General features: G+C 39.3%; 1 protein-coding gene across 2 annotated transcripts in view; it reads left to right on the top strand.

Annotated features, from left to right (window-relative positions):
- Polr1C (RNA polymerase I and III subunit C) overlaps nucleotides 1-26,185 on the top strand; it is a 255,785-nt gene that overhangs the window by 61,690 nt on the left and 167,910 nt on the right. Inside the window, exons 4-5 of one of the 2 annotated variants that reach the window (XM_090369465.1) lie at nucleotides 1,559-1,691; nucleotides 18,937-19,056. In XM_090369465.1, coding sequence (XP_090225591.1) covers nucleotides 1,559-1,691; nucleotides 18,937-19,056 — 253 coding nt within the window. The remainder of the gene's footprint in view (nucleotides 1-1,558; nucleotides 1,692-18,936; nucleotides 19,057-26,185) is intronic. The other variant, XM_090369466.1, reaches the window with a different exon arrangement.

Consider the following 26,185-nt stretch of genomic DNA (forward strand, 5'->3'; position numbering starts at 1 on the left):
CTGAAATTGCGATAAAGTCAGATGGAATAATTTTTAACTAATAGCATGCCATTTTCTGAATATATGAGGTAAAAGCCAAAAGTTTCTAGACTGAGGCAGTAAAATCATATTGGCATTGTTTGCTTCAAAGTAGTTGCCTCCAGTGTTTATACATTGATCCCAGCACTTTCTCTCATGTTTCTAGCATCTCTGGAACTCCTGTTTTGTGATTCCGCCAAATGCTTGCTGAAGTTCACCTTGAACCTTCACGTCTTTGAATTGTCATCCTTTTAATTGGATTTTCATTTCGGGGAAACAGGAAGAAGTCATGGGGTGGTTTGGGAGAATAGAGAGGTTGTGGGTACATCACTGTGTTCTTGAATAAAAACTACTAAACAATAAAGCCACATTGATTAGGGCATGTTTTGATACACAAGCCAGTCCAGAGTGCATTTCTTGTTTGGATGTCTTCTCCTGACATCCTCCCAGAAACACCTTAGTAGAGCTGATGATTCACAGTTTGGCCTAGCAGAAGGAACCCTTCCTGATGAGCAATAATTTTCTCTCATTTTCAAAGAAAGCAATCAGCATGCTCATGATATTTGATCTGACCGACCTTGCCTTTTTTGGATGTGGAAATGAACTTTTCTGCCAGTGGGACTGCTGATTTGTTTCTGGGTCATAACCATTAGTCCAGTTTGCATCCTCTGTTATGACCTTTGAAAAGAAGTTTCTGTCTTTTCTGGCCTGTGCTTGCAGTTCCCTGCCCACACAGAAAGTCAAGTCTGTTTCTGTTTGTTACTCAACAAATGGAGCACAAATTTTACGAGAAGCTGCCTCTTGTATAAATTTTCAGTTAAAATGCTCAACCAAACTCTGGCCACCTTGGAAACAGCATCAAATTCTTGTTTAAGCACTTCATGAGTCTCCAAAGCTGTTTTCCCAAGATTCACTCAAGAGAAACATGTTTAAACACCATTTGCACAAAAGCACAATGTCCTATGGGTGCAAAACTAGCCACACTAACTCACAATGAATTAGTTCAGCAGTATTTAGTTCTCATGTATAGCAGTTCATGTTGTCCTGCTGTAATACATGTAGTTAGTGCTCCATGTGGCCGCCAGCACAAACATTTTTGGCTTGCACCTTGCTTTATAACTGATACTCCAAAATTAATTTTTAAGTATGTGGTGGGCAAAGCTAAAAATTTATTAGCAAGTGATTGAGAGTTATTTGTCCATGATAAGTGGGTGAACATATCTGATTTTACCTGGATTAAAAGGAATTAAGAAAGAAAAAATAACTATAAAGAAAAGCATAAAGGTTAATGAAACAAGCAGATAAAAACTGAGGAATGTTCGGTAGGAGAAACTCTGAAACGTAAAGGGGTCCAGTTTGAGATGAATAATGAAACTGACAAAATAAAGAAATAAATTATTAAAGAACTAAATTAAACTACATAAAATTGTGTACTTGTGAAATGTAGCCATACAAGTCAATTTATTATATATATATAGAAGAGAGAGAGAGAGAGAGAGAGAGAGAGAGATATGTATATATATTTCAATAATTTTTTTAGGTCCCAACAATGGCTATAGAAAAAGTATACATATACAATAATACCAGTATTATCCAGGATGAAATTTTATCTCACAGGCTGGGGCTGGTCCCAGTTAAGGCTGATCCAAGGCTTTTTGAGTACAGACAGGAAGGTAAATTAAAAGTTAGCTTAATTATTTATTTATTATTATTTTATTAGAGTTTATCTAGCATAGTGGTTTCAAAGTTAGTATTAGCCAAATATTAAGGCTGATCCAAGGCTTTTTGAGTATAGACAGGAAGGTAAATTAATAGTTACAGCTTAATTATTTATTTATTATTATTTTATTAGTCTTTATCTAGCATAGTGGTTTTAAAGTTAGTACAGTCGATTACATCGGGACAGATCACTTTGGCCCAATTAAGCGGCTGCCCCAATTAAGCGAAATTTTAATGAGCTGAAAAGCACATTCTAACGGAGGCAAAAAAGGTATGAATAAAATAAAGGGAATGTGGTATTTAAAGAAAGCACACTGTATTTAAGTTATATTGGTACAAACATTTATTTAAAAATAACTAAAGCTAAAAGCAAACAAAATGTACGTATGTACATGTGTAAAATGAAGATACAGTACAGAATAATGTCCGTGTCAGGCAAAGGTTACACATTACTTAAGGGTTCTTACTTGGAAAAAATTATGAAGTGTACCCTGACGTGTCCTCTTTATGGACTGCAATTGAACAAAGTCGGCGCAGGTATCTAATGCTGATAAAGGACTGCCTTCATTGCCTTCCTGCATGAAATAACATCTCAATTTAGCGATACATTTCCTGGCATCCTGGTTAGTCACTCGCTTAGGTATATCATCGTCATCATTTTCTTGGTCTTTTGGTGTCGCTGAGTGTTTTGCCACAATTTGTTCAATAATCGTTTCCTCATAATCTTCATTTTCATCGTGGCATTGAAGGTTATCATCAATCGTTAAAAATTCTTCACAATTTTGGACCTGTTGCAGTTCCAAAGCCAGTTCATTTTCTGTACAGCTTATCGCGTCTGAATCACAATTAGTCGCGAAACCACATTTAGCAAAACAATTCCGAATTGTTTTACTGGTTATTACTCGCCAACTATCGGCGATAAATTGTACAGCTTTTAACATCGAAACTTTTGCACTAACCTCTATTGATTTCGAAGATGATGTCAGCAGATTTTCCTCAATTGCTTCAAGGATGTGATTAACCAGCTTTCCGCGATAATAGGTCTTCAAATTTTTTATAATTCCTGCGTCCATAGGCTGTATCAGGGATGTGGTGTTAGGGGGTAAAAATTCCAGTTCAATATTTTTTAAACCAGCTACATTAGAGTGTGCGGTGCAGTTGTCCAATATCAACAGAATTTTTCTGGACTTCCGTTGCAGTTCGGCGTCCCAGTTCATTAGCCATTGCGTAAAAATATATGTGGTCATCCACGCCTTCTTATTGGCATAATACGAAACTGGCAAACTGCTTATTGTAAGCCCCTTGAAACAACGAGGTTTGGCACTTTTACCAATAACCAAAAGTTTGAGTTTATCATTTCCTGACATGTTTGAGCAGCACAACACTGTTACACGATCCATTGCTTTCTTTGAACCAGACAGTGTTATGTGTTGATAGCTGAGGGTACCATCCGGCGTAGCACGATAATATAGACCTGTTTCATCGGCATTGTAAATGTCATCCGCACTAAATTTTTTAAGCAACTCTGGCAGTTTTTCACATTTCCATTGCTCAGCACTCGTAGCATCAGCACTGTCCTTCTCGCCATGTGCTTTTTTGTAACTAATGTCATGTCTACACTTCCATCGAGACAACCAACCATCCGTCGCTTTGAAATTTACGTGACCTAGCTTTTTGGCCAACTCTTCTGACTTGTGTTTTAGCATAGGGCCGCTTACATGCATTCCTTGTTTAGATACAGTGGAAAACCATTGATTCAAAGCATCTTCGACGTCTGGATCTTTGCCTTCCCTCTTTCGCTTATGAGATGTTTTCTTTAAATCCACACGCAATGTCCACTCCTCTCTAAGTTTTTCTTGTTGCTGTAGCAGTCGTGAAATCGTAGATTTTGGCACCTTTATTATCTCCGCTAGCTGACGATGACTGATGTTAGGAGGTTGACTTTTTATCTTGTCAAGAATAGCGATTTTTTTCTGAAAGTGACAAATCTTTACGTGGCATCTTGACAGGGGTCTTAAATGTACTGAAAAAAAGGGGAGGGGGAAACCAAAATCAGTGCACTGTTTGGTACAGTTTTTAATCTATTCTTCAGCAAAATTTCTTCAGAATCCGATTACCACAACACAGAACAAACGTAAAACAACCACTGTACAGCACGACTTCTCAATAACTGATTCCGCTGCTGCCCACATGACCTCTTTGTTACGAACCATCTAAATTAGTTTATTGTTCAATAAAAAAATTCTGTTTATACTCCGGCACGACAACCAAGTCAGTAGAGTTTACAATAAATCGCCAATTATCGTATTTAGTAGTCACGGGCTTGAACCCCGGTCCACTCAAAGAACGCGTGTGATGCACTCTCGCTCCTGACCACTGGGCTACATCAGGCCTAATAAACTATATTTAGATGTTTGTGCGCGCCATCTAAATATAGTTTATTGTTCAATCAAGACCTTCATTGCCCCAATTAAGGGGCGAGTTGGCCCAAATAAGCGGAACAAATTCAGACTAAATATTTGTTTTGTTTCTGTTCTTCATAATTTGCCCCAAATAAGCGGCTGCCCTGATTAACCGGTGGCCCAATTAACCGGAATGCACTGTATTAGCCAAATAGTGCAAGGAAGCCACAGGTTTTTTTAAATAATAAAAAATAAAAGAAATAAATTAATAATAAATATTAAAAAAAAAAAAGAAAGGAAATAACCTATATATTGCCCTCCTCAGATAGGTAACTTCCCATGGAGGTACACTTATTCCAGTAATTAACAACTTGCTGGCCAAAAGGAAATTTCCTACAATCCACTCTAAATTTTTGAATTTATGTTCCTTGTGTTCGGAATTATATGAGTGAAAATTTTGTCTTTGTTTATATTACCATGTCACAATGCAGCATGTTGTTTATGCATTTTGGTGAGTGCCCTGAACTATACTGAAATGATTAATACTGTATTTTGAACCACAAAAAATCTCCAGAGTTAAGAGACCCTAAACTAATTATTTTTGCCTAAGTACCATTTTTTTCATAATTTCAATACAACTCCCAGGAATTTTTATGTAATATATACCCTGAATGACTCCACAGGCCATTGGAGGGTGTCTTGTGGTAATGCTACCCATGCATTACACAATATGTTTAACTTCAATTTCTCTTCCACTTTTCTCTCAGTTATTAGAAAATCATTTAGCTCTGTGTTACAGTTTGATAATCTTCTGGCCTCCACTTTAGCATTAGCATTAGTAGAGGCATTTGATGCAAGAAAGCAAGCTTATGCAGCATCAGCCAAAAAAAAAAAAAAAAAAAAACCCACTTCCACTTCACCCCTCTGTTCGTTCAAAATACCTGTCCAGCTGAGCCTTAAACTTATTTAGGCTATCAACCTCCACCACAAGGGAAGGAAGTATGTTCCACCAACCAACCACCCGCTGGCTAAAGGCAAATTTCCGCACGTCTATCCTACATCTCTCTTTCCTCAATTTGAATTTATGCCCTCTCAGGTGATTTTTCTGAGCTAGAGGAAGAATCCCATCAGCATTGAGCATGCTTAAACCATTCAAGGCTTTATACACCTCTATCAGATCACCTCGCTGGTGCCTAGTCTCCAGACACCATAATTTGCAAAACTTAAGCCTTTCTTCGTAAGAGCACCCCTTTGTTCCATTCACTAATCTTGTTGCCCTTCTCTGTACTCGTTCCAGTAGCTCTGCATCCTTCTTGAAATGAGGCCTCCAGACCTGTATACAGTACTCTAGGTGTGGCCTGACCATCGCCTTATACAATGGAATAATCACCTCCTTATCCCTGCTGGAAAAATTCCTGTATATCATTGACAATACTCCATGAGCTACTCTTGCAGCCCGTCTGCACTGCTCAGAGAACTTCATATCTGCCTGCACAACCACCCTCAAGTCCCTTTCATTCTCTACCACTGTCAGTGTAGTACCACAGAGTTGATACGTTGCTCTGGGGTTGCTGTTTCCCATATGTAGTACTTTACATTTGTCAATGTTAAACTTCATTTGCCACCTCTCAGCCCATCTGCTCAACCTTTCCAGATCCTGTTGCAGCAGCATAGTGTCAGTAGTGTCCTTGACAACCCTGCCAACCTTTGTATCGTCTGCAAACTTGTACATTAAGCCCGATATACCATCATCAATATCATTTATAAATACAGAAAACAATAATGGACCCAACACTGAGCCCTGAGGGACTCCACTAATAACATCAGTCCAAGATGAGCAGTGTCCATTGATTACCACTCTCTGTCTTCTCCCCCTCAACCACCCCTTTATCCATAGCAGCAATTTGCCTCCAATGTCACACTGCTCCAATTTGTGTAGCAGTCTTCCATGTGCAACAGTATCAAAAGCCTTTCTAAGATCCAAGTATATAATATCAAAGTTATTCCCTGCATCCAGTTCTTTTGTGACTGCATCATAGTATCCAATCAAGTTGGTCAGGCAAGACTTCCCCTTAACAAAACCATGCTGTGTCTGAGCTATAACTGAAGTCTTGTCTAAATGATCCTGCAGTGCTTCTTTAACCAGTGCCTCCATTAATTTTCCTGGAACAGAAGTTAAGCTCACAGGTCTATAATTACTTGTGTCAGCCTTTGATCCTCCTTTGTGAATTGGGGTCACATTTGCACTTTTCCAGTCTATGGGTACCTCCCCTGAGTCCAAGGAAGCTCTCATAATTATGGCTAAGGGTTTGCTTGCTTCCTTTGCTGCCTCCTTTAATATAACTGGATAGATCCCATCCACCCCGGGTGCCTTTCTTGTGTTCATCTTCAACAGTTTCTCCTCCACTTTACTCCCAGTTATTTCAAGATTCTGTAGCTTACTGCTAGAGTTGAATACACCTCTGGCATTCCCCTCGCTGAATAACTCCTCATGTGTGAATGTCGATGCAAAATATTCATTTAGTTTGTTAGCTACCTGATCAGGATCATCAACACTTGACCCATCAATATCAAGTGGACCAATCTGATTCATCCCCTTCCTTCTAGAGTTTACATAAGTAAAGAACTCTTTGCTGTTTTTCTTTGCATCCCTTGCCAAGGATTTCTCGTAATCTGCCTTCGCCTGCCTAACCTCCTTTGTAACTTGGTTGCATATCAACTTGTATCTATCATAGGCTTCTGTGTCATGTGTTAATTTGTATGTATCCCATGCATTTTTCTTCTGTGCCATATGCCTCATTAGTTCATCTGACATCCATTTTGGCCTAAACCTTGAACAATATTTCTTAGTTGGTATGTAAAGCCTAGTAGCTTCCAAGATAAGTTCTCTGAATGCTTCCCATTTTGAATTTGCTGTTGGTAACATATCAGTTGGTCCCACTGTATAGAATTTAAATACTGTCTCAGTCCATCGTAGTCGCCTTTACGGAAGCAATAACCCTTCCCTTTACCCCTAATGGTAGTTACCTCTTTGAGTAAATCCCACTTCAGCACACTGTGATCACTGCCACCTAGTGGTTCATTTATCTGCAGATTCTTAATGCATGAAGAATCACTGCTGATAATCAAATCAAGAGTATTACTCCCTCTAGTTGCCTCCCGAACATGCTGATGTAGAAAACAATCATCCAATAAATCCACATCCACAAAAGCCTTGCTAGTGTGTGTGACCAGCCCCCAAATTCCAGTCAATATCTGGGAAATTAAAATCTCCCATTATAAGACACTCTGATTTACTGGCCCACTCTATTTCCCTGTACAGTTCCTTATTATACTCATCAGAGTCATTAGGCCTATAGCACACTCCTACTCTCAATTTTGATCTCCCAATGTTTATGTCACACCAAACTGACTCCACACTGCACTGTCCAGCGATGTCGACTGGCTTCACTTCCTTGGTTTTTATGTGTTTCTTAACTAATAGCATAACCCCTCCTCCCTTCCTATCCTGTCTATCCTTTCTGTAGACGTTGTACTCCCCAAATTGCAGTTCTGCATCCCTTATATCTGTGTGACACCACGTCTCTGATATCCCAACAATATCTGCCTTCGATGTTTTGAGCAATACCTCAAATTCATCAAATTTATTTACTAAACTCCTAGCATTGGTGTACACGCAAGTATACCTGCACCTGTTTCTATTCTTAGCTACCCTAACACAACCCATGTGTTTACTTGTACCGCAATGGCTCCCAGCAGTCTCTGAAATACCATGCATCTTGTTTTTCAAGCTTCTGCTCATTCTAATAGCAGTGCAAGAATCTCTTTCACCTCTGCCAGTGGCTACTGTCAATCTATTGGTCTTTGTCTCCCCCCAAGCTAGCAGTTTTCCGAGCCACCTAACACTGCCTCGATAGCATCAGCAAATATTCTTGCACCCTTTCTATTTAAGTGTATCCCATCCCTGTAGAAGCAATCTCTCCTGTTAACAAGTACAGTCCAGGCTGAAAAAAATTCTACCCCTTGAGCCTTGCACAATCTTTCCAGGGCCGAATTGATCGACAAGGCTCTCATCATATACTCCCTCCTATCGTGTCTGGGCAGAATTGCAGACACTTTCAAATTCAACCCTAATTCTCGGCTTTTGTTCAACAGTGACCTGTACTTGTTAAGTAATTCTGCCGGTCTCCTACTCTTAATATTATTAGTGCCAACGTGTACAACTATATCACCTTTTGTGCCCTTAAAAGATGATATTCGCTCCACAACATCATCAACCTTTGCCCCTGGCAGACATACCCTGGTCCTGTTCCACCTATCTTTTTTACAAAGCATGTTCTCCGTTTCCCTGACAATAGAGTCACCAACAACTACTAGTTCCTTCGGGACCAGCGCATTCTGCCTTAGGGGTTGTCTCTGTGTCACGCGATGCCCAAGTGCAAGCTCTGGCGTTGATGTGGGCAGCTGAGAGCTTGATGGGCCCTCAATTTAGTTTCTTCGAGGGCATCCACCCTGTTCTTCAAGCTCTCATATAGGCCCACAAGAACGCCGAGTTGTTGCCTGATATCGATACACTCCTTGCATCGCGCACACACAAAGACATCCCCCTTGGCAGTATCATGTCCCGTACCCGATTGCTCTGCAAACATCAAGCAAACAGTGCATTTTATAAGGCTGTGAGTCAGAGGACAACTGCCCCCCTCAGTTCTGCTCTGAGCCACAGCGCTTCCATTAGCTTGAGCCTTTTGCTTTGCTGCTCTGGTCTGAGTCATGATTCTATTAATTTATTAATTAATTATGTTATGTTATTAATTATATTACGTTTGTAATCTAAGTCGTTATATGTATTTATTTAAACGTACAATTTAACTGCTATCGAAGTTCAACTAACGCTATCTAGTACGGTATATAACCTACGGTATATCTAGTACGGTATCACAATGGCGGGAAAGTTACTAACGGTAACGGTAGTTACGAACACGTGGAAACCCTTACCGATACTTTTACAAGGCCGAGTAAAGAATAAATACACCAAATTAATCAAAAAATCACAAAATAATGTGATTTTTTTTCACTTCCCAAGAGAATTTCTCACGTGTGAATCTAGATGCAAAATACTCATTCAGTTTGTCAGCTACTTAAAAAGGGGTCCCGGGTGCCAAGCGAATTCGAGGTCAAGCGTTCAAAGTACGAATATATAGCGATCTTTCCCAGTGATAAAAGTTCATTTTAAGTTATATCGTTTTTTACTGGAAGTTCGTTTATAATTCAGTTCTATACTTGAAAAATCACAAATAAGAACAAAGAAGGAAACTCACCTTTCCTTTTCATTACATATATTACTCTATTTTACTAATCAACTAACTTATCTAACCGCTTGGCCTCCTTGCGGCACTGCTCCTGCCTCCCCGTGGCGGGGCCGGAAACGTGGGAGGGAAAGTCAACCTCCCAGGGCAAAAAGGAGCCTAACATGGACTACAACAATTACCCAGAGCTTGAGCAGCCTAGGCGCTCATCCAGTACCATCAACAATGCTGACCATGAAATTTCTCACGATGTAACAAAGTCTAAACGACTGCGTACAGACACAGACCAACAGGAATGCCCATCATTCCTTATCTTACATAGTCTGTCGGACAAATCTGTGAGCACTCTCTCACCATTTCTTATACAGAAATGTTTGGAAAATGTGGCGGGCTCTCCCAAAATGGTGAGAAGATCTGGAGATCTCTTGGTAGAAATGGTGAGTCGTGCACATTCTGAGAGACTGTTGAAACTAACGATATTTGGCGGACTACCCATTCAAGTTACCCCTCGTGCAACACTAAATACTTCCAAGGGAGTAATTGCAGAGTGGGATCTGATAAATGTAACAGAAGATGAACTGGCCCAAGAACTCAAACATCAGAAAGTGATACAAGCCAAACGCATCATGATCAGGAAAGATGGAGAACTTGTTCCCACCCGCAACATCATCCTGACATTCGGAACACCTATCTTGCCATCCAGTGTCAAAGCTGGCTATCTCAACTGCTAAGTATGACCCTTTATCCCGAATCCTATAAGATGCTACAAGTGCCAAAAATTTGGTCACGCACAAATGGCTTGTAGAGGAGATCCAGTCTGCCCAAACTGTGGGTCGAAAGGACATTCGCACACAGACTGTGACACCAAAAACCGCACTGTCTGAATTGCAAAGGCGTGAATCCAGCCTACTCCAAGTCATGCGATCTATGAAAAACTGAAAAAAAAAATCCAAAAGTACAGGGTAGAACGAAAAGTCACATACCAAGAGGCAAGAAAGCAAATTATGCTTAACGCACCTAAGAACACATATGCAGCAGCAATGCAAAAATACCAAACAACAGCAACACAAACTGAAGTATCAGTTCCCCCAACCATGTCGATTGCAGATTGGGCCCGATCTATACTGTCACCATCAATGAAACAGACTCCAAAAGAGCAAAAGGTAGTAGATAGAGCCAACAACACCCCTGTCACAGTCCCACCAGCAACCCCACATAGACCATCAGATATTTCAAAGTCAAAAACCGACTCAGTTACAAATAGGAAGACAAACAATATCACTTCAGTAAATATGGACACTGATAACAATACTGACCCAAATGAACCTATCCTAGATCTTCATGCAGAAGATGTCATGGATACCGGATGCCCAACCTTTCCAAGAAAAGAGAAAATGAAACTCGATCGCCACAAACAGCCTGGGAATAAAAAAGACTCAGAATCTTCCTCAAGTAACAAAACCAAATAATGCACCAAATCATACAGTGGAACTGTAGAGGAATTCGCAGTAACATTGATGATATCCACGAGTTAATTGATCGTTACCATCCCGTAGGCATCTGCCTACAAGAGACAAATTTAACACGTCATGTATCACTCTCAGTTAAGAATTATGCACTCTTTAGAAAAGACAGAACTGCTACAAATAATGTTCACGGAGGGGTAGCCATACTCATAGACTCGAGTACCTTGCAGATTAATTCCTTTACAAACCTCCATCGAAGCTGTTGCAACACGTATTGTGATTGGGATTACTTTGACAATTGTCTCTATCTACCTATCGCCCAGTCACTCCTATACCATCCATGAACTGGAAGATCTTATTTAGCAGTTGCCAACCCTGTTTATCTGTTTATTGGGTGACTTCAATGGACACCATCCATTGTGGGGTTCTCCCAATGCAGATGAACGAGGACAACTTGGTCAGGCCACAGAACGAGGTCAGGCCACACCTTGAGTACTGTATACAGGTCTGGAGGCCTCATTTCAAGAAGGATGTAGAGCTGCTGGAACGAGTACAGAGAAGGGCAACAAGATTAGTGAATGGAACAAAGGGTTGCTCTTACGAAGAAAGGCTTAAGTTTTGCAAATTACAGAGCCTGGAGACTAGGCATCGCCGAGGTGATCTGATAGAGGTGTATAAGGCTTTGAATGGCTTGAGCATGCTCAATGCCGATGGGATTCTTCCTCTTGCTCAGAATAATCACCTGAGAGGGCATAAATTCAAATTGAGGAAGGACGGATGTCGGATAGATGTGCGGAAATTTGCCTTTAGCCAGCGGGCAGTTGGTTTGTTAGACTTCCATCGCTTGTTGTTGAAGTTGATAGCCTAAACAAATTTAAGGCTCAGCTGGACAGGTATTTCGAACGAATTGAGGGGTGAAATGGGAGTAGTGGTTGTTTTTTTTTTTTTTTTTTTGGCTGATGCTGAATAAGCTTGCTTTCTTGCATCATATGCCTCTACTAATGCTAATGCTAACTTATCGAACAGCTTGCTGACAGACAAAATCTGACTATACTAAATACTGGCTTGCCAACTTACATCCATCTCTCTACGGGTAGAACTTCTGCAATAGACCTTTTCATATGCTCTCCGATCCTCTTCCCTAGTATTGAGTGGACGGCCCTCGACAACCTGCTAAATAGTGATAACTTTCCGCTATTATGTAAGATTCAAACAGGACATTCCATAATTTCCCAAAACTATGTAAAATGGAAATTTCACAGAGCAGATTGGGCAAAATTCACTTCCCGAGTGTCCTTTGATGAACAGATGATCAAAACCTGGCCTATTGACAGAGCTACTGATCACATCACGAGACAAATACTGGCTGCTGCATGCACTGCGATTCCACAATCACAGTCAACAACCCATAGAACCACAAACTATTGGTGGAACGAAGAGTGCAAAGGTGCAAAAAAAGAAAAAAACCGAGCATGGAATCTGTTTCGAAAACATCCCACCACCGCCAACCTTATAAACTACAAGAGACTCAGAGCCAAGGCCCGTCACATTACGAAGAAAGCTAAAAGAGAATCTTGGATTCGATTTGTGAGCTTGATTAATAAAAATACTGATTCAAGAATAATATGGCAGAAAATAAAACAACTAAGTGGCAAAGTTCCCCGATTATCCTCCCCAATTCTCAAGTGGAATGGGCAGGATCTTTCTTCTCCTACAGATATAGCGAATGCCCTAGGGACTGTTTTTTTCACAGTTACCTGCCTCAACAGCATATGATCTATCATTCCAGAAGATCAAAGTATTAGTTGAAAAGTCCAAACTGAACTTCAGACCTACGAGTAAATGTGCTTTACCCTATAATCAGCCGCTTACAATGCTTGAACTTCAAGAAGCCATATCTAGCTCAAAACACAGTGCTGCAGGCCCTGACGGAATATACTACATAATGCTCCAACACTTAGATAAAGAATCGGTCTCTTCACTGCTCACTTTTTTCAATCGCATCTTTCTTGAACATTGTTTCCCCAGTTCCTGGCATCACTCCTATATATAAAAGCAATTCCCAAACAAGGAAAAGATCATTCCATTCCTGAAAACTATAGACCTATTTCTCTCACCAGCTGCTTAAGCAAAACCCTGGAAAAAATAATTCACCGTAGACTTACTTGGTTTCTCGACTCTAAAAATATAATTTCTGACAATCAATTTGGATTCAGGAAAAATCGATCAGCCCTGGATCTCATGGTCAAAGCGGAAACAAACATCAGGAATGCATTCATTCGAAATGAGCATCTCGTCATGGTATGCCTTGATGTACAAAAAGCCTTCGACACCACATGGCGTTTTGGTATCCTGAGAGATCTGCATTCCCTTGACCTGAGAGGCCACTTACCGTACTTCATATCGAATTTTCTTCAGCACAGATCCTTTCAAGTCCGATACCGGCAAGTTCTCTCTCAAACATATATACAAGAAGAAGGGGTCCCACAAGGCTCTGTGCTCAGTGCACCTTATTCGCAATAAGAATAAACCATATGACTAAAAATATGCCCAGCACTGTGAATTCATACCTCTATGCCGATGATCTCACTTTTTCTTGCAGTTCTCAAAACATGACTTTCATTGAGCGGCAGCTCCAAATTTCAATTAATAATATTCAGTTATGGATGGCACAGAATGGGTATCGACTCTCTTGTTCAAAATCTAAAGTAGTTCACTTTTGTAACAAACGGAAAATGCATCCAGATCCAGAGGTACACTTAACAAATCAGCCTATCTCAGTTGTGAGCAGCATTCGTCTGCTTGGTCTGACTTTCGATAGTAAGTTGAACTTCATAGAGCACGTTAAACATCTAAAGACGTCTTGCCAGAAAACAATGAACATACTCAGAGTCATTTCTTCTACATCATGGGGTGCAGCTCGGTACACGTTACTTCATTTGTATAGAGCCCTAATCAGATCTCGCCTTGACTACGGTGCCCCGGTGTATGATTCTGCTAGGGAGAGCGTGCTAGCGCGACTTGCACCAATTCAACACTCTGCCCTGAGGATTTCTATAGATGCTTATAGAACTGCACCAGTTCAAAGTCTTTATATTGATGCTCACGAACTTCCTCTAAACCTCAGGAGAAAGATGTTACTTATTAACTCTACAACTAAAATCCAAAGTCTACCTAACCATCCCATTAGGCCGATACTTAATGACCCACAGTTCACAACATTCTATAGAAATAAACCTAGAGCAATTTAGCATATTTCTCTCAGAGCTCAAGCATTATCACAAACTTGGAATATAGATCCTGATAAAGTTTTTCAAGATTTAAGTAGTATAGATCCCCCCCATGGACGTCTATTAAACCACTCTGTGACAGTTATTTTCTAAACTGGGGAAAACACTCTCTTGCAAATGTTAATATACAACAACTCCATATTGCCCACACACAAAATTATCTGCATTTTTCAAAAATATATACTGACGGATCAAAATCTGAGAGTGGAGTGGGTGCATCAGCTGTTTTCCCTCATAAAACCTTCTCCGTATCACTTCCCAATGAATGCAGCAGCTATACAGCTGAATTATATGCCATCAAACTTGCAGTAGAAAATATCCTCCATCTGACCATCCATAAAAGCATGATATATACGGACTCCCAGAGTGCGATTATAGCTTTACAGAACAATTCTTCTCAAACACGTCCTATAATAAAGCTCATAAAATCCAAACTGATGCATCTTCAAGAACTCCAACGAGTGGCCATTTTCTGCTGGATCCCAGGCCATGCTGGGATACCAGGAAACGAACGTGCAGACTATGGCGCTAAACATCCATCCGACAGAGAATTATCACAGTATTACGTTCCATATCTTGACTACAAAAGTAACATTCGAAGAATGTGTAAAGAACAATGGAGAATTCAATGGCAAGCCCAAACGCACAATAAACTCTGCCAAATAAAACCTGAACCGCAACCGTGGACCTCCAGTTTCCGTATAAACAGGAGGGAGGAAGTAATTTTAACTAGAGCGCGAATTGGCCACAGTCATCTTACCCACCTTTATCTCCTCACAGGTATAAGGTATAAGGTATGTTCGTGTCAGACGGCGCCTGGGATTTCTCCCATCTCCGTGTATGTTCACTGTATCGAGGACAGTACACTGTCAAGCCAGAGACTTGAAAGTGTGTGAGCCCTGTCTGTGCAGTGTGATCTGTTGTGCCCATTGTTTGTCCGGCTTATTGGCCGCCAGGCCCGTGGTGGGGCCCGACGTTGCCCATACCTTGCCATGTGGAGGCTAACCGGGTGTCCAGAATCATGACGAGTTGCTCCGGCAGGTCCTGCCACCTAGTTTCCTGGGATTTCAGTGGCTAGGACCTAAAAGAAAATAATAATAATAAATAAAAAAATAATAATAAATAAAATAAAAAATAAATAAATAAAAAAATAATAATAATAAAAGTAAAAAATAAAATAAAATAGTAATAAAAAAAAGAAAAAAAAATATATATATACGCGTTTGACGTTAATTCTTAAGGAGATTGCTGTTAGGAAATCGCTGGTTGGGGTTGAACGCTAGAAAGATGTGTTAAAAGGCCTAATAGGTCGAGCAGAATTTTGTTGTTATTAAATTTAGACGTGTGGGCTATACGTTAGATGAAAGATAAAAGTGGGAGGGAGGGGAGGCTGAAGACTGGGGGGTAGAAGTAGAAGTAAGAGGTCAATAGAGGAGATAACCCCTGCTAGACAGTATGGCATGCCCATGCCACACCAGAGGGGAGTTTGGATGGCGGGTGGGGGAGACGAAGAAGAGTTATCTCCCCCTGCCACGGATAAGGTATACAGTTAGAGTGGGGGAAGAGACTGAAGACTGGGGGGAAAGGTAGAAGCATGGGGACGATAGAGAAGGCGACCTCAGGTGGTCAGTGAGGCAGGCGCATGCCTCACCAGGTGAAGAGATGGGTTGGCAGGGGAGGGAGGAAACAGCATGTCTCCTCTCCCTCCTGCCGGGGATAGGGAATTTAAGATGAATAGGGTAAGGGTACCCCATTCTGCTCGCCATATAGCATTTGGCAGCGGAGCTGCTAGTGGTTCTAGTCCGTTTCCAGGAGCGATCGGACCGAAGCATGATCATTCATGGGGTGGTTCCCATCCGTTCTGCAGTCTTTACCGTCAAAAGGTCCGGGTTTGCTTGTCGGCGTTTGTGGGTTCTTTCTTGTGACATTTCCCATCCATGTGGTGTTTGCGTCAATGTTGTTTATAGAGTCATTTCTCATTTATTCAACTTTAGGTCCACTTCAGGGTTTAGTGCCTTGATGATCGGAGGCCATTGGGTTCAGGTGTCTTCCGCGGGATGATATCCTTTGAGGTTTGTTCATTTCCTTATTGTGTCAGTGGTTGATTGCGGTTCGCTGCGATAAGAGCTCTTCGTCTTGTGAACAGGGCCAGTGCATAGCTGGAGAAAGCCTGATATTCTTCCCTGGTGTGTCCAAGATGTGGTGCTCCTGGCCGTATGGTAGATACTGTATTTTGGTGATGAATGCACTGCGGAGGTCGTCATACAGCTGGCAATCATGCATGAGGTGCTGCCAGCTCTCCAGCCCCCCGCAGGTGCAGGTGGGATCTTCTTGTATTCCGAGTAGGGATAGCTTTGCATTCAGAGCTCCATGTCCTTTCAGTAGGTATGTGACTTGTAGGCCCGGGGAAAACCAGGGTGGGAAGTTCGGAAAAACCCGGCCAATGTTGGGCAGAAACTTTCTGGTGATTTCGCCTTTTTGCGAGGTGGCCCATCTATCCTGCCACACCTGCAGCAGGTGAGCATGCAGCTTTTTCTTTTCCATAGTCTTGCTATTGATGATGTCGGTGGTGATATTGAGTGTACTTTATACACCACTGCCCGCCAACTCTCTTTTAGCTTTCTGCCAAACCTTAAAGAATCCGTGACACTCTGCCACATCATAAGTAACGACGCTAATCTGCTGGAGTTCTTTCACTTCACAAAAAAGATCGAATTATATGATCGTTTTTGAGTAATGCCATCACAATCACTATGCATATGTAATATTCATAACGGTGATAGGTGCAATATGGCCTAAGCAGCCCTTGCACCAAAAAATAATAACAACAACAACAACTTGACAAGGATCATTAACAGTTGAACCATCGACATCAAGTCGACCAATCTGATTAATCCCCTTCCTTTTAGAGTTTACGTAAGTAAAGAATTGTTTGCTGTTTTTCTTTTAAGACTTTTCGTAATATGCCTTCCCTTGTCTAACGTCCTTTGTAACTTGATTACAGACTATCTTATATCCACCATAGGCTTCTGTGTTGCCTTTTAATTTATATGCATCCCATGCATTTTTCTTCTCTGCCACGAGTCTCATTAGTTCATCTGACATCCATTTTGGCCTAACCTAGAACAGTATTTTGAGTTGGAATAAAAAGCCTAGTAGCTTTCAAGATTACTTTCTTGAATGCTTCCCATTTAGAATTTGCTGTTGGTAACACTGTCAGTTGATCCCACTGTATAGAACCTAAAAAATCTCTGAGACCACTGTAGTCGCCTTTACGAATGCAAAAACCCTTCCCTTTACCCCTGATGGTAGTTACATCTTTAAGTATATCCCAGCTCAGTACGCTGTGATCACTGCTACCTAGTGGTTCCTTTATCTGTAAATTCTTAATGCATGAATAACCACTGCTGATAATCTGATCAAGAGTGTTACTCCCTCTTGTTGCCTCTCTATCACACTGCTGTAGAAAACAATCATCCAATAAATCCACAAAAGTTCCAGTCTATATCTGGGAAGTTAAAATCCTCCATTTTAAGACACTGATTTTCTGGCCTACTCTATTTCTCTGTATAATTGTTCATTAGAGTCATTAGGCCTATAACAAACTCCTACCCTCATTTTTGCTTTCCCAGTGCAGTGTCCATCTATGTTGACTGGATGCACTTCCTTAGATTTTGTTTTTCTTAACTAACAGCATAACTGCTCCTCCCTTCCTATCCTGTCTATCCTTTCTGTGCACATTGTACACCCCAAATTCCAGTTCTGCATCCCTTATGTCTGAGTGGCACAAAGTGTCTGATATCCCAACAATATCCACCTTTTATATCTTAATCAGCACTTCAAATTCATCACATTTGTTTATTATACTCCTAGCATTGGTGTACATGCAAGTATACATGCACCTGTTCTTACTCTTAGTTACTCTAACACAGCCCATATATTTATTTGTTTCATGACCCCCAGCAATTCCTGAAATTCCCAGCAACTGGCTTTTTGGGTTGCTGCTCATTCCAATAGAGGCAGTGCAAGAATCATTTCCACCTCTGCCTGCGATCGCCTCGATAGCATCAGCAAATATTCTTGCAGCCTTTCTTTCTATTCAAGTGTATCCCATCCCTGTAGAAGCAGTCTCTCTCTCTCTCTCTCTCTATCTCCTGTTAACAAGCACAGACCACGCTGAGAAAAATGTTATCCCATGAGCCCTACACAATCTTTTCAGGGACAAATTGATTGACAAGGCTCACATCATATACTCCCTCCAATCGTGTTTGGGCAGGATTGCAGACACTTTCAAATTTAACCCTAACTTGCGACTTTTTTTCAGCATTGACCTGTATTTGTGTAGTAAATCTGCAGATCTCCTACACTTAATGTCCTTAGTGCCAAAGTGTACAATGATATCACCTTTTGTGCCCTTAAAAGATATCTGCTGTACGTCATCAACTTTTGCACCTGGCAGACATATCATGATCCTATATATGATCCATCTTTGTAGATGTAAAACTTGAGACCAATATCACAAAAAAGCTTATTCAAAAACAGTTTTGATAGCGTATAATAGATCCTTAGGCCAGTCATCATTAGACCTAATTTATAGGGTATGTGACATATTGACTAACATGATATGAGAACTTATTAAGTGATATTCATTTTTTAAAGTTAGCCATGTCATTTCCTTTAAAGAAAATAATTTTCTTTATGTGGAATTTTGTTTTGATTCAAACTTATTTTAAAGGAGATGAAGAGGGAACCGCTGAAGATACAATTCAGTTTAACTTAAAAGTAAAATGTGTTAAAAATCCAAATGCTTTAAAAGATGCTACAACTCCTGAGGATTTATTTAAAAATTCTTTAGGTAAGTCCTATTTCTTTCCATTTTTTTTTTTTTTTAGATAATCTTGTATTTTAAAATCATTCAGTATTATATACTGTCTTTATAACAACTTTTTCTTATATACAGTGTACCACTTTACAGTAGCAGCTTTCAGCTGAAGCCAGCCAAGCAACTTGGGGCCTAGCACTTGGTCCTAGATTAAGTCTTATTACAAATTGAACAGTACTAAAAATGTGCTATGTATGATTGCTTTCATTACAGGGACATGGTCGAGTCCAGTGGTATTTTAAGGACATTGCAAGCTAATTAATTAAACCCAAATTAATTTTTTTATTAATTTTCTTCACTTATCAATAGTTCTAAACCTATGGCCCTTTTGACTAGTTTATGTGGTCATCAGCCATTTCACATAAAATAAGTTATTTAATGATTAAGTACTACTTGTATTATCATTAATTCAACTAGCTATTATAATTTTATATTGTAGTCTCTGTTTATGAAGTATTTTTAAAAAGTCCTTTTAAGATTCTTGAAAATGATATGAGCAACACAGCTTAAAAAAGAAATGTGTACTCAGTGATGACAAATGGGATTTTTTTTTTCCCCTCATTTCATGCAAGGCAAAAACAGTTTGCCTTGTTTTTCATTAGGAAAAGTAAACTGTGTTTCATTTTTGGTTATCAAAAAAGGGAAAGATTTTGTTTATGATTTTTTTTGTAATAATGAACAGTGATTTCTATCTGATTTAAATAAATAAATACATTTTTCTTTAGTATTCATAATGGCCTTATAAAGTTAGAGAATAGGTGCAAAAAATAAGATAGCAATCACAAGAATATTACTGTATTGGTACAGGAAACTCTCGGTTTACGAACATTCACTATAACGAACATCACAATTCATTCAAAATTTCTTAAAGTCACCAATGGATATAGTCCCTTATAAAACAAAATTCCAAGCGTATAGTGGACATAACTGTAAGATTTAAATAAATAAACTTTTAAAAAATGTATTTATTACAACAATTATCAGAAAATTATTATATGATAATTATACTGGACTGTTCTTGGTTAATAAAACTAATCTAGCCAGTAAAAAAAAAAAGTTGATTTACATTCCATGCCGCGTAGAATGTTTTCTCATGGGAAAGAAATCGACGATTCCCCAGATTATAGTATAATAGGATCATCACTTACTTTTCCTAACTTATGTTAGACAGTCAATCGTTGGTTCACTTAGTGTCTGGGAAAGGGAAGCTTTCCCACCCCTTTCTTTTCCAGTCGCAAAGATATCTGAAACAGATAATAGCAGCACTGCGAACACACAGCAAAAAATGCGCCTGACCGATATTTCGTGTCACACAGCAACAAATGTGGTCAGTTGTTTTATAGACATCGTTAAGTGTAGTTCTGCATTCAGTGACTTAAAAATATATTTTTAAAAATTTAAGCAATCATGGGTCCAAAGCAAAATAGTGCTGGTGCTGATAGTGGTAGTAGTAAAAGATGCAGTATTAATTTATAAACTAAGTTAGACATCATAAAAAGGACAGAAAGAGGTCAGAAGCAGGTTTACATAGCTTGTCATTATGGTGTGGAACCGATCGAGTATTGCAACAATTATTAAAGATAAAGAATTGTAGAGGCGGTTAAGGAAACAATTCCTGTTTTAATGAGTAGAATAGTAAAAAATAGAAGTTTTTTGTTGCACTAGATAGAAAAACTTAATTTTGTGGACTTAGAGGCAAACACATCATGTCCATGTGGACTGGAGATGTGCGAATATATTTCCTATTCACAAATGGGGATCAAAAGTGACATGATTAATTACAAATCTGTTAGCTTAACTTCTGTTCCAGGTAAATAATGGAGTTATTGGTTAAAGAAGTAATGCAGGACCATCTAGACAAGTTATACTGCATTCTCAGCATGGATTTGTTAAGAGATCTTGTTTGTCCAATTTGATTGGATATTTTGATGTTATATACTTGGATTTCCAGAAAGCTTTTTATACTGTTGCGTATAAAAGACTGCTGTGTGAATTGAAGCAGTGTGGCATTAAGGGAAAGTTATTGTTATGGATAAAGGGATGGTTGAGTGAGAGAAGACAGAGTGGTCATCAATGGACACTGCTCTTCATGGGCTAATATTATTAGTGGAATCCCCCAATATTCAGTGCTAGGCTCATTGTTTTCTATATTTATTGATACTGATATTTATTGATATTGATTTTCTATATTTATTGATACCATATCAGGCTTAATGTCTATGTTTTCAGATGATATGAGGGGTGGCAGGGTGAATAATGATGGTAATCAGGATATGCTAGTGCAATAAGGTCTAGACATTAAGCAGATGGGCTCAGAAGTGGCAGTTGGAGTTTGATATTGAGAGATGCGAGGTACTTGTATGGAGGAGCAGTAATCCCATATTAAAATACCAACTATGTGGTATTATACTCGTGGTAGTTTAGCATTGACATATGGCATTATGCACACACCTCACCCCAGAATTTGGGTTTGTAAGATGGTTATCAAGGAATGAAGTTTCAGAAGAAAGCATAAATATCTCTGAAACTAAAAGGAGAGATAATTTCCCATGCAGAATTCTTTACTGAACTTAAAATATGTCTTTCCCCTGAGAGATCTATGGCATCTTGCACATTTGCAGTGACAAATGGGTTTAGGGAGGATGACTAAGGTAAATGTTGCCGTTTAGAGATTATTTTGGGTTGACCTTGGCATTTTTTTTTAAAGGGATAACTGTGAATATAGAGTTCACGTCATATGAGACCAGAATATCATTTTTAGAGTTCACGTCATATGAGACCAGAATATCATTTTATTCAGTCTGGAACTTGCTGATTTTGGCGATAAGATCTTGGCTGTTCTTTATAGGAGTAGGATGGATATCAAAATTTTAGTTTTTTTGTGCAAATATTGTCATCTAATTTTTTCTTTTGTTTCAGCAGTATTTGTATTTTTACCTTCCATTCACTTCTTCCTGTAGGATTTTTTAAGCACATCTGTGAGTGAATGTGTCTGCAGTAAACTGCTCTGTATGGTTCTTATTAAGACTGTGGCAGTGCCTTGAATCTTTCTTGAGATTGTGGATGACTTCCTCTTTTCTGGGGGATAACTTAACTTCCATGTAAATCTTCTGGTATCCCAAATTTTTAAGGATTTTGGACGAAGGAAAAGAAAGCCAACATTAGAACCATGACAAACTTCGGGAAACTTATTGAACAAACTTTTGTTCTCGTTTCCCACTACCACAGTTTCTCTTTGCATTCTCGGTAAACAGATGGTGCGTGTTATTGGTAGTGGCAGTAGAAGTTGTTTTCCTATTTTAAAACAATGGGAAGGGGGGATAAACACCCTAAGACTGAGGCAGTCTGGAGGGTGTACCCATAAGTAAATTTCAGCCCACTCATGAACTCCAATAATCTGCTTTTAATAATGGGAAAAAAAGTTATCTGAGAACGAGATTAGCCAGTGTGGACGTAGATTTTTGCCGCTCCTGGAACAGAGAAGTTTTTTCTGATTTATTTTCTGTAAATTTATTAGCTTAAATTGGCATATTAACTTATTTTCTAGAGTACCTATATATTCATATTTACGATATTTAGTTTAAAGTAACTTAGATAGAGATTTTGTAGGTATTACTTAGTATCGGTAAGGGTATCAAATCCACGTGTTGACCGTTCGTAAATTGCCGCCATTGTAACGTGATACAAAATATCTCGAACTAGATAGCATAAGCTTAATATAGTATAGTATACTACATTGTCAATTAAATTGTACTTTTAACTATACATATAACGACTTAGGTTACGTAACATAAATAATTAGAAAAATAAATAATTAATACTTAACTTGATATGGAAGTTATATAAAGGGATTTCGTAGCTAACACTCGATACTGAAACATAACGTTATAACTGTGTTGGGATACAAGTTTAGGGTTTTAATTTTGTACTGAAATTGAAATTTTATTGAAATTAAATCGAAATCATGACTCAAACCAGAGCAGCAAAGCAAAAGGCTCAAGCTAATGGGAGTGCTGTGGCTCAGAGGAGAACTGAGGGGGGCAGTTGCCCTTGAATCACAGCCTTTTAAAATGCACTACTTGCTTGATGTTTGTGGAGCAGTCTGGTACGGGACATGATACTGCCATGGGGGATGTCTTTGTGTGTGTGCGCGCGATGCAAGGAGTGTAAGGAAATCAGGCGACAACTCAGCATTGTTATGGGCCTATATGAGAGCTTGAAGGACAGGGTGGATACCCTCGAAGGATTAAAAGTGAGGGGCCCATCAAGCTCTCAGCTGCCCACACCAATACCAGAGCTTGCACTTGGTCATCACGCAACACAGCAGCAGCCCCCAAGGCAGAATGCGCTGGTCCCAAAGGAACTAGTAGTTGTTGGTGACTCTATTGTCAGGGAAAGGAGAAACATGCTTTGTAAAAAGGATAGGTAGAACAGGACCAGGGTATGTCTGCCAGGGGCAAAGATTGATGACGTTGTAGAGCGGATATCATCTTTTAAGGGCACAAAAGGTGATATAGTTGTACACGTTGGCACTAATGATATTAAGAGTAGGAGACCGGCGGAATTACTTAACAAGTACAGGTCACTGTTGAAAAAAAGCCGTGAATTAGGGTTGAATTTGAAAGTGTCTGCAATTCTGCCCAGACACGATAGGAAGGAGTACAGTCAGTCCTCGTATAACACGTGTTTACACTACACGAATTCGATCATACACGATTTATAAATAGGGGAACGATATCTTATATAACACGAACCGAATTCGCTTATGCACGATTCGCCTTTGTGTTTACAAGAAATGGCAGTCGAACGCGGAATCACGCCAACTGAACGCAACACAATAGGAATGAAGAGAAGACTCTGAAAATGTATTTTTTTATATTGAAGGGGAAACACATTTCACCATAATAACGTAAAAACCAACACAATTCCAGCTATCAGTATAATCGCAAATGCAATTAGATCGAGTTTACTACCAGTTTATAACAGATTCCACTAGCAGAAATGCAACTGGAAATTGTTTTTATTGTTTTATGGTAGTAACCCTTAGAAATGTGCTTTAGTAAAATGTGAGGTGTTAATAGTGTATCTCTGCCTTTATGGTGTTGTTTATTCAGTGCTATACGCGTACAGCTTTGTTTATGTGTATCAAGCTTGCCTCCTCGTTTTGTAATTGTGCTTTATTAATGTAGTAATTGTGCCCTAAAAATGAGTAAAATATTCAAAAGGTGTGAAAAGGAAGCATCCTGTTGAAGACACTGCAGATTCAGAGAGAAAAAGAAAAGCAATATCAATAAACAGAGGCGGACTGGGTCAAAATTTCTTACCCTGGAAAATATATAGTGGCCTCATACTATGGTTTATGGCCAAAATCACACTGCCCACTGGGGTTTCCCCAGTAAGGCTTATGGCCAGTCCGCCTCTGTTGAAAGAGAAAAAATATGAAATTGTGAAACGCTTTGAGCGAAATGAAAGACCATGTGAAATTGCATGTGCTACAGATCTAAATGAGGCAATGCCGAGAATTACAAAGAATGCAGAGAAAATAAAAACAACTTTCATAGCAGGAACAACTCAAAGTGTAATTAAAATCCATTAGATTAAGACACAAAGAATTGGAAGAGATGGAACGGCTGTAATCTGTTTGGATAGAAAATCAAACAAAAAACAAGTTTGCTTACGATAGAAGCAAAAGCATTAGCAATATTTTATTACATAATAGTCGTACTAAAATACGTATTTTATTCATAAAAAATACTTACGTATTTTTTATTATTTTATTTTTTTATTTATTATATTATAATAAAATATAATATAATAATAAAAATATTATAAAAAGTATAATATTATTTTTTATTACGTATTTTAATCGTTATAAAATACGCAAGTATTTTATTTATTGTGTTTGGTAATTTTTTGGTTACCAATGTGTGTTCATTCTTGGGTGGTCGGCACCTAACCCTATTTTTCACATAGGGCCTGTTGTTTATATTGCACGATTTTGCATTGCACGAGGGTTTCTAGGAACACAACTATCGTGCTATACGAGGACTGACTGTATTTTATGAGATCCCTGTCAATCAATTCGGCCCTGGAAAGATTGTGCAAGGCTCAAGGGGTAGAATTTTTTTCAGCCTGGTCTGTACTTGTTAACAGGATAGACTGATTCTACATGGATGGGATACACTTAAATAGAAAGGGTGCAAGAATGTTTGCTGATGCTGTCGAGGCAGTGTTAAGTGGGTTGGAAAACTTCTAGATTGGGGGGATACAAGGACTAACAGATTGCCAGTATCCACTGGCAGAGGTGAAAGTGATTCTTGCACTGCTTCTATTGGAATGTGCAGTAGCCTGGAAAATGAGATACAGAATATTTCAGAGACTGCTGGGAATCATTGGGGTACAAGTAAACACATGGGTTGTGTTAGGGTAGCTAAGAAAAAGAACAGGTGCATGTATACTTGCGTGTACACCAATGCTAGGAGTTTAGAAAATAAATTTGATGAATTTGAGGTATTGCTCAAAACATCAAAGGGAGATATTGTTGGGATTTCAGAGACGTGGTGTCACACAGATATAAGGAATGCAGAACTGGAATTTGACGAGTACAATGTCTACAGAAAGGATAGACAGGATAGGAAGGGAGGAGGGGTTATGCTATTAGTTAAGAAATACATAAAATCCAAGGAAGTGAAGCCAGTCGACATCGCTGGACAGTGCAGTGTCGAGTTAGTTTGGTGTGACATAAGCATTGGGAGATCAAAATTGAGAGTAGGAGTGTGCTATAGGCTTAATGACTCTGATGAGTATAATAAGAAACTGTACAGGGAAATAGTGTGCCAGTAAATCAGAGAGTCTTATAATGGGGGATTTTAATTTCCCAGATATTGACTGGAATTTGTGGGTTGGTCACTCACACACTAGCAAGGCTTTTGTGGATTTATTGGATGATTGTTTTCTACATCAGCATGTTCGGGAGGCAACTAGAGGGAGTAATACTCTTGATTTGATTATCAGTAGTGATTCTTCATGCATTAAGAATCTGCAGATAAATGAACCACTAGGTGGCAGTGATCACAGTGTGCTGAAGTGAGATTTACTCAAA

The sequence above is a fragment of the Mastigoproctus giganteus genome, chromosome 3, assembly GCF_048544385.1.
Source record: "Mastigoproctus giganteus isolate SK-2022 chromosome 3, ASM4854438v1, whole genome shotgun sequence".
Classification (NCBI taxonomy): Eukaryota; Metazoa; Arthropoda; class Arachnida; order Uropygi; family Thelyphonidae; genus Mastigoproctus; species Mastigoproctus giganteus.